We start from the raw sequence: 10381 nt of genomic DNA, 5'->3' as shown, positions 1-10381 counted from the left end.
TCTTCTCTCTTCTCTGCTTTGCTCTGCCGCTCCTTTTGTAGATGGTTGGTCACCACTCTTAGGCCTTTTGTTCACTGCTTGTGGTGGGTCTCCAATCTTTTTCCGGCGCCGACTTAATGGAGAAACCCATCCGGAAGCTTCCGTCCTTTGAGTTAAAATAGTACTTGGCGTAGCAATTGTGCTTAAATCATATTTAGAGTTCTGTATTTTAGGAATGATGTAAAATATATATTACGCCCATGAAAGGAAGATCAATGATTCCTATAAATTACCTAATGGAAAATTTCTAGAAGAAGCCCAACAAGAAACTAAGCATCTTGTTGTGGAGAAAAAGGTAAATTTTTATGTTACTTCAAAAGTAGTTGCTTCGCTTCAACCACGCGTATTCTTAGCATGATTTTGGGGAATCTCTTCGCTATCACTCAAACAATCATGAAACATACTCCCTCCATTCCTTTATATAAGATGTATTTGTTTTTCCAGAAAGTCAAATGTGTGCATGTTTGATCAAGTTTTTAGAAAAATATATGAATATCCATAATATCAAATTTATATCATTTGATCCAACATGAAAAGTAGTTTAATATTTTATCTATTAGTATTGCAGATGTTGATATTTTATTTTATCATCTTGGCTAAACCTAAAGATTTCACAAATCAAAGAAAAATATTTCAGAACAAATAGGAACAATTTTCAGTTGTCTCAACAACATAATTGGATCAGAACAAATATCTTAGTAGAATCTTCTTTCAAATATGAATCAAATAAAAATTAAAAAAATATGAATCTAATACTCCCTAGAATCCATATTACTTTGTTGTTAGCTTATAACTAAGATTTTGTTATTCAAACTTCTAGCCCACTTTAAGGTAAAGATTGGAGTGAGCCTGGTAAAGCCGGACGGAGGAAGCCGGACGAGACTTGCCTGCTCCCCCCGCGTGCATCCATCCGTGCTCCCGCATACGTGGCATAATTTAATTGGAATAAAATAAGGCCCGGCCCCATCCCTTAAAATTAGGGGGGAGATGATTAGATTAGAAAGAAAAAAAAGAAAAAGACAGCCGTAGGATGAAGTGGGAGCACGGATGGAAGCATGAGGAGGGAGCAGTCAAGCCGGATCCGAGAAAGCCCTCAGTTAGTTACGTGTAATCTAAGAATAATTGAGGAGAATGATACTAATCACGCACTTCTCGAGCAGATTGATTGCCTTGGAACTTGGAAGTAAGTACATACGGTGTACCGAGCAGGAAGAACAAATGTACGTTGCTGTCATCGAATACCGAAACATCAAGGAATTAACACCAATATACAAAAGAACAAGTCCCTATCGGTCTATGCATCGCTTTTCACCGCATCCTCTCAGTGCTCCCCATCCGGCATCCGCCTATATAAACGCATCAGATTATAGCCCAACCAACCTGCAGCAAGTAGTGCAACACAACACTAGCAAGGTCGATCGATCGAAGGTAGCTAGCAAGTAAGGAAGACTAGGAAGAAGAAGAAAGATGGCGGCGGGGGGCGTGTGGGTGTTCAAGAACGGGGTGATGGAGCTGGAGCAGGAGGCGACGAGCCGGAAGGCGCTGGTGTACGTGCCGGCGAACGAGACGATGCGGTCGCTGGCGGCACTGGAGCGGCGGCTGGGGTCGCTGGGTTGGGAGCGCTACTACGAGGACCGCGCCATCGTGCAGCTCCACAAGCGCGGCGGCGTCGACCTCATCTCCATTCCCCGGGACTTCTCCAGGCTCCGCTCCACCCATATGTATGACGTCGTCGTCAAGAACCGCGACCAGTTCAAGGTCGTCGACCTCTAGTTATAGCCATCTTGGTCGGTAATATTCTTCCTATTCTAGCCGGATAAATTCATGGCTCCGCGCCACGAATATATGTATAGACGTACAAATAAGAACCTGCGTGTACGATTATGCATGTGTTGTACTGTTCCTGTGTGATGTAGTATGTAACTGTGGGCCTCTGTCAGAATATGTAACCCGTGTGCACTTAACGGTGGAAAATATATGTACGTGAGTACCGGGGTTTAAAATCTCTGATTAAGAAACTTGGATCGCCGAAATAAATTTGTTTTACCAAAGGTTCCCCCGCCTCATTTTATTGAACTAGATGATACCCCGTTGTTGTGGGAAATTTTTTGTAATATATTCAGTTAGAATTGGTTGTGTGAAACATGAATATTTAAAGTAATATTTTTTTTGATCGAAAGGGGTTTCCCCCCGCTCCATTTTATATAAACGAAGCAAAGCGAGTCACAGCAGACCGTTACAAGCATTCGGGACCTGCCTGAATGGCAGGACCTGAGACACCGGAATCAAAAGACAAATTCAGCGTTCTGAGGAAGCACATAGACGGTCATACATCTACCACGACAGGGGAACTGACGGATACATTTGCCAGCTCTTTTTCACTCTGCTATTTTATCTCTTTTCACACTGGGTGAATCTTCAGCATCTCCTCTTCGATCTTTCTCTTGCAAGCTCTCAGGCCGACTCCCGTGCAATCCTGAGCAGCTCGCCTCTTCACCGATCTAGGAGTTGGATGCATCTTCTCAGCAGCACCGATTGGTCGCCCACACATAGCACCTTCCATTGATGCAGCGACGAGCTGATCCTTGCCAAGATTGCACGCGTGCTTGTCCACTGTACGCCCTGAAAGCACATGTCATTACGCATCGTCCAAATGCTCTAAATGGTAGCAACACAAGCAATATTAGTAACAGACTTTTTGTTATTTAGATTCCAGAAAGAAGATAATTCATTCATGTCATTTGGAATACTAAACTCAAAAGAGTCAGATATATCACTCCAAACTTGTTTAGCAACCACACATTCAAAAAACAGGTGACAGACAGTTTCATCCTCATTACAAAATAAGCATTTTAGATTTTCCACCTCTCTCCTCTTATTCAGGTTATCCCTGGTAAGAATTTTGTTATGAAAAGCTAGCCAGAGAAAGACTAAATATATGTGAGGTACAACAATCTTCCAGAATTTTTTCCAAATGGGGGTAGACACTCCCCCACCCCCCCAATTAATCATGTTATAAAACGACTTAACTGAATAGACCCCCGATGATTCCAATCTCCAAATGGGTTGGTCCGTCTCGTCAGTTATTGGCATGTCAGAGATGATTCGGATCAATTCATGCCATCTATCCAAAAACCCAGCCTCCACACATCTGTTGAAGGTAAGTTTGAGAGTAGAACCATCCCATACCTCAGAAACTGCGCAGCATTGCTGTTGGCAGATTTCATACACGTCCCAGAATTGGGTTTTGAGGGAAGAATCCCCCACCCAAACGTCATCCCAAAAGCTTATTTTATTACCATTCCCTAGTTTCCATTTATAGAAGGGCCTAACCCCCTCCAAGGCCCAGGTGACACCTTTCCAGAAGGGAGAGCCCACACCCTGCCTAGACCACAGTATATTTGGCTTAGTTGTTTTATATTTGTGGTCGATCAGCTTCACCCAGTTTTTTTTACTGTCCATAAAATACCTTTTAGGCCAAGAGGCTAGTAAGGCCATGTTGAATTCTCTCAGGTTAGGTACCCCCAGACCACCAAAGTCTTTTTTCTGGGAGATCAAACCCCAATTAGCAAGATGGTACTTATGTTCATCCCCCACATTCCCCCAGAAAAAGTGAGCCATCTGAGAAGTGATGGCCTTGATCGCCCACTTGGGGAACTTAATAACTGACATGAGGTACATGGGGATACTGGCAATGCATGCCTTGAGGAGGACTAGTTTTGCTTCATAGCTAAGTAGTCTCCCCTTCCATCCACATATCCTTTTGATGATCTTATCTATGATGTATTGGATGTCTTCTCTTCTCAATTTGAGGTAGTGAAGAGGAACTCCAAGATATTTTAGAGGTAAATCCCCCAATTTACAACAGAAAATCTGAGACAAGAGTTTAGCATCATCCTCATTCATATTGATAGGTACTACTTCACATTTGTCATAATTGATTTTTAACCCAGAAAGGTTTTCAAAGCAGGCAAGTAGCCATTTCAAGTTCCTAACATATTCAGGTTTAGGGTTAAGAAAGAGAATTGTATCATCAACATATTGCAGGCATATGAGTCCTTGAGGGATGATATGGGGAACAATCCTAGATATGATATTATTATTAAATAGCTTTAGCTAACATGCGAGAAAACACATCAGCCACCAAATTAAAAAGCATGGGGGAACTTGGATCCCCTTGTTTTAAACCTTTCCACCCACAAAGTATGGACCAAGGGTATCATTGATCTTAACACAGAAAGAGCTCTGTTGCAAAATGGATAAGTTCCATCTAATCCACTTAGCCCCAAATCCCCTAGATGTAAGCATTTCTACTAGGAAATCCCAGTTCACTCTATCATAGGCTTTTTCATAATCTATTTTGAGAACAATCCCAGATTCTTTTGATTTATGGACCTCATGGATGGCCTCATGAGCAGTAACTACACTTTCTAAAATGAACCTGCCTCTCACAAAGGCAGATTGACATGGGGATAGGAGCTTATGACCAACAGGGCCAACTCTGTTTGTCATAGCTTTACTGAATATCTTAACAGAACAGTTGCTCAAACAGATGGGTCTGAATTTCCTCATGTTCTTGGCATCTGGCTCTTTAGGGATCAAAGTAACAATAGAATAGTTTAGTCTCTGGACATCCAGAGTCCCATTTTCAAAATCTCTAACCAGAGCCATAACGTCACCCTTAATCACCTCCCAGAATTGTTGATAAAAAATAAAAGACAAACCATCAGGACCAGGGGCTCCATTAGCATATGATCCCATAATGGCCTCTTTAATTTCTTCTTCTGAAAAAGGTCTTTCCAAGGACGTATTTTATGCTTCTGTCACCATTTCTTCCTCACACCAAAACTGGTCATCTAAATGTATATTAGGTTTAGGCTCAAACCCAAAGAGGTTTTTATAAAAGTTAGTGGCCACCTCCAGCATGTCCTTAGTGGAGTATACATGCCCATTAGGACCCTCCAGCATAGTCAATTGATTCTTCCTTCTGCGTTGGTTAGCAACAACATGGAAGTAAGCTGTGTTTCTGTCTCCTTCTTTGATCTTCCTATCTCTAGATCTCTGCCACATGGCAGTCTCGTCCTTCTTCCAGATCCCCTCAAGTTCCTCTTTAATTTGTTTCATTCTGACGACTAAAGCTGAAAATAGATATGATGTATGGTGTTTGATTATTGTATAATGTAAATATCATAATAGAATGTAAATTCTCATGCATGTTTGCATGACGAGGTGCCTTTTTATTGTTAGATAATAACGAGAAATAAACGAGACACGAGAGACATGGATTTTTATGTGGAAACCATTGCGGGAGAAAACCACAGACGCACAAAGGCGCAATCACTATGATGGAGGAGTATTACAAGCACGAGATGACAGGCCGTCGGCGAGGTGCGACTACATGGGGTATATATGAGGGCAATACATGAGAGTCATTGGAGGACAAGTAAACGAGTTGTACTCGTACGCGTCGACGTCAACGCAAAGGCCCACACCGGTTGTACTACGTCTAGTCCAACACAGTATAATTTGGATCACAATTTAACAATCTCCACCTTGATCCAAATTTCCTTCAGTAGTCGAAGAAAGTAGATAACTCCATCCAAATCAGCATAAACACCTTGTGCGTCAAAGTCCATAGGACTAGTGAGAAATACCAACTAAGCCTGAGCAAAGCTCAAACTTATTGGTCGGAACTGGCTTTGTCATCATATCAGCAGGATTATCATGAGTACTTATCTTCCATACCTTCAAATCGCCTTCAGCAACAACATCTCGAATATAATGAAATCTAACATCAATGTGCTTTATATCTTGTCTCATCATTAGGAGAAACACCTTCTTTTCTCTTGAAACCCCACTTGCAACGAATAGGTTTCTTCTCTCTAGGTAATTTTACTAAATTCCAAGTACCATTCTTTTTAAGTGATTCCATCTCATCATGCATAGCGGTCATCCACTTATTATTATCACCAGAAATAATAGCCTCGGAATATGAAGAAGGTTCAACATTATCTTCAATTTCTTCTGCAACAGATAAAGCAAAAGAAATAACATTGCACTCTTCAATTAACCTGTCAGGTTTATTAATACCCCGCCTAACTCTGTCACGTGCAAGATTCCAAGTGGGCGGAACAATAGGCTAATTTGGAGTGGGAGTGACATGATCATCATTAACGACGGGTTCATCATGTGCATCAACAATATCATTACCAGATGTATCACCTGAATCAATAACATGCTCCACTTGAACAGTAGGCTCCTGAACAATAGGCTGCCGTTCACTCTCAATGGGAGCATTAGTAGATGAAACATCATGTAACATAGCAGATCCATTAAAGATAACATTTTTGCTAATAACAACCTTCTGGGTTTCAGGATTCCATAATTTAAAACCCTTAACACCAGACTTATAACCAAGAAAGATGCACTTAACAGCCCTAGGCTCCAATTTTCCATTATCAACATGAGCATAAGCAGTGCAACCAAAAACTCTCAATTGTGAATAATCAGCAGGTGAACCAGACCATACCTCAATTGGATTTTTCTTATTAAGAGCAATAGATGGTGAACGGTTAATGAGATAACAAGCAGTGGAAGCGGCCTCAGCCCAAAAACGCCTATGCAAACCTGCATTGGACAACATGCAACGGGCTCTGGAAATAATGGTCCTGTTCATGCGCTCAGCAACACCGTTTTGTTGAGGAGTATAAGGAACGGTGTAATGTCTGACAATGCCTTCAGACTTGCAATAATTCTTAAATTGCTTAGAACAGAATTCCATACAATTATCAGTGCGAAGTATTTTTATCTTCTTTTTAGTTTGTCTCTCAATCATAATCTTCCACTCCTTAAAAGCTGACAATGCTTCATATTTATGCTTCAAGAAATAAGGCCATACTTTTCTTGAATAATCATCAATAATAGTCAGCATGTAACTAGCACCACCTAGTGACTTTCTGCGAGATGGTCCCCATAAATCAGAATGAACATAATCAAGAATACCTTCAGTTGTATGAACCGAAGTATTGAACTTCACCCTCTTATGTTTGCCGAAGATACAATGCTCACAAAATTTCAATTTACCAGGTTCATATCCATCAAGAAGACCTCTCTTATTTAACTCTGCTAAACCAAGTTCACTCATATGTCCAAGTCGCATATGCCAAAGGTTAGCAGCATCACAATCAGAATTCTTTGAAATAACTGGAGTAGCGTTACCTGAAATGGTAGAACCTCGTAGGTAATAAAGACCATTGGTCGAACTTAAATCACCTTTCATCACAATAAGAGAACCTTTGGTGACTTTCAAAACACTATCTCCACCTGAATACTTGTACCCCTTTGCATCAAGGGCACTCATAGAAATAAGATTTCTCTTCATCTTCGGAATATAACGAACATCTGTCAAAGTTCTGATTATGCCATCAAACATCTTGATTCGAATAGAACCTATGCCTTCAATCTTGCATGGTGAATTATCAAAACCAAAAAACGGAACCAACAACAGTTGTGGAATCAAAAGTATTAAACCAATCTCTATGTACACATATTAAAAGTGCATGCAGTGTCAAGTACCCACTCATCATTGGTCTCAGCACATCCAGTAATAATGACAAGAGCATCATCGGAACTATCATCACGAGCAACATTAGCAGATTTTTCACCTTGTTTGTTATCTTTCCTCTTTTCCTTGTTCTGCAACTTGAAACAATCTGAGATGTCATGCCCGTCTCTCTTGCAATATCTGCAATATTTCTTGTCTCTGGATTGCGACCGGCCCCTGTAGCCGTTTATACTTTTGCCTCTGTTTCCATTATTGGAGTTCTTCTCATTTGTCCTGCCACGAATAGATAATCCCTCTGCTTGGGATGAACTTGAACCATCATGAGGCACCATTAGTTTCATCTTCTCCTTAGAGTTCAAAGCTTCATAAACTTCATTAAGTGTGAGAGTATCACGACTGTATAATATGGTGTCTCTAAAATTGGTATAAGAACTTGGCAGTGAACAAAGTAACATTAAAGCAGTATCTTCCTCTTCATACTTAACCTCCATTGCAGCTAGATCAGATATGATCTCTTTAAATTCCGAAATATGATTCAAAACATTACATCCCTCGGGTAACCTGTGCAGGAATAATTTTTGCTTCAGATGCATCTTGCTGGTGAGATCTTTACTCATGCAAATCCCTTCCAGCTTTAACCATAGAGCGGCGGCAGTTTTCTCGCTCAAAACTTCCTGCAAAATATTATTATGCAAATGGAGTTGAATTTGTGACAAAGCCTTACAATCAATTCTTTTCTCCTTAGCAGTCCAGTCCTCAATTCGGTTCTTCCCAAAACTATCCAGTGCTACATCATAGTCGGTATGTGCCAAAAACGCCCGCATCTCGACTTGCCATAGGGTAAACCTTGTGTGACGATCCAGCAGCGGAAAGTCGTACTTCATGGATGCCATGAGTAGATAAATCTGTGTACACAAAGTAGTACAAGCCGATAGAAAAATTCTTGACATAATTTAATATGCGAAGCAAATAGAACAAAATAAATAGCACCTGGACGTAGCAGATGAATGAAGAACAAACTAGCAGTACTAGCCTCACGTAGAGGAGTACTAGTAGGAGATTAGATCAAATCAGGTTTGCACCTCGAGACTTGAAGTCGGCTGCTTTGATTAGCACCTGCGGCAACTCGGTGGAGTAAACAAGGACGACTCAGTCTTGAATTATATGACGCGTACGGATAGAACTCCCGTCCGACTCGGTGTCGTCTCACAGCAGCAGCCGAAATTGAATTCGACAGATAGTGCCGCAGCGGCGACGCACGGAACGTCAAACCCTAAACTCTCGTCTTGGATGAATCTAAACCTCAGCTCTGTATACCACTTGTTAGATAATAATGAGAAATAAACGAGACACGAGAGACACAGATTTTTACGTGGAAACCCTTGCGGGAGAAAACCACGGACGCACGATGGCGCAATCACTATGATGGAGGAGTATTACAAGTACGAGACGACAGGCCGTCGGAGGTGCGACTACATGGGGTATATATGAGGGCAATACATGAGAGTCCTTGGAGGACAAGTAAACGAGTTGTACTCGTACGCGTCGACATCAACGCAAAGGCCCACACCAGTTGTACTACGTCTAGTCCAACACAGTATAATTTGGATCACAATTTAACATTTATTATGCATGATTGCATGTTGTGGTGGACGTTTTCTCCAAGCATGTCGAATGATGAGATGATATACTTGCATGTTGAGAGAAATAACCTAGTGGGGGCTAGCTATTTAGATATAGAAGATGAGTCAAACAAAAACACACCATAACGACTCTCTCTCTCAGCGCTCGCACTACCGGAACAGGGGCCGGTGCCGACGGCCATATGTATGCCGACGGCCACCGTCGGCCTACTCCTAGATATGCCTATAGCCGGATCCAGGTCGTCGGCATACCAAGGCCGTCGGGCTATCCCGAGCTATGCTGACGACCACCGTCGGCACATATTTGCCATCGACTTAGACCCATCCTACGCCTACAGCCGTCGTCAGCATAGTTGCGGGCCCGGCGGCCCGGTTGTGACGTGCGGCTAACGGCGCCCGACCTATGCTGACCGCCGAGACGGGCGGCCGTCGGCATAGATGTGTGTGCCATGTCATCGATCAGAGGTGCACCGACCACCATCTACGCCGACGGCTATCGTCGGCATAGATGCCATGTCATCGATCCGCGGTGCGCCATCCATCTGCCCCTGGTCTCAGTTTTTTTGCATTTCATATAGAATTTTTTTGTTCTTTTACGTATTATTATTTAATTAACTTACATGTAGCATGTTTTAATATAAGCATAAATACCTTGGTTTTCGATTCTATACGGAGGGGTGTGACACCTGAGGGGGGAAACAGCCGCATCGGGTCTATACGGAGGGGACGTTGCTCCCAAGTGTTTATATGGGATGACCTACCATGACCGGGTGTGCGGTGGCATGTCTAAAGAGGAGGCACGCACCTCCGGGGTGTGCCCCCCTCATGGACGGGCCGCCGCCGGCACCTGGAGGGGGGAAACGAACGTGTCGGGTCTACACGGAGGGGATGTAGCTGTGGGTTTGGCCTGGATGTTGCTCCCATGTGTCCCTATGGGCTGACTTAACACAATCGGGTGGAGAGGTCCACTGGTCAAAGCCCGTCCGTGGGAAGTCAAATGGATAGATCTCATGGTCAACCGCTCTAGGGTTAGGCGGGACGGAGGCCCTCGGGGTAGCAATGCCACTGGAGCGTCGCACCGGGCCCTCATACATGCGGCATGGTGTGGTGGCATGTGTGAAGAGGCGGCACGCGT

At 42.8% G+C, this 10381-nt stretch overlaps 1 protein-coding gene across 1 annotated transcript; it reads left to right on the top strand.

Annotated features, from left to right (window-relative positions):
* Positions 1-1575: 1575 nt before the first annotated feature.
* Positions 1576-2003, top strand: LOC123184769 (flowering-promoting factor 1-like protein 5; the record flags this gene model as incomplete). The annotated part of the gene is given in 1 exon segment (XM_044596833.1): positions 1576-2003. A coding segment is annotated over 1 exon segment (237 nt), but the record flags the coding sequence as incomplete, so codon positions are not given.
* Positions 2004-10381: the final 8378 nt, after the last annotated feature.

This window comes from Triticum aestivum, chromosome 2A (assembly GCF_018294505.1).
Source record: "Triticum aestivum cultivar Chinese Spring chromosome 2A, IWGSC CS RefSeq v2.1, whole genome shotgun sequence".
Lineage (NCBI taxonomy): Eukaryota > Viridiplantae > Streptophyta > Magnoliopsida > Poales > Poaceae > Triticum > Triticum aestivum.
Note: the sequence above shows the minus strand (reverse complement) of the source record. Positions and strands in the feature narration are given on the sequence as shown.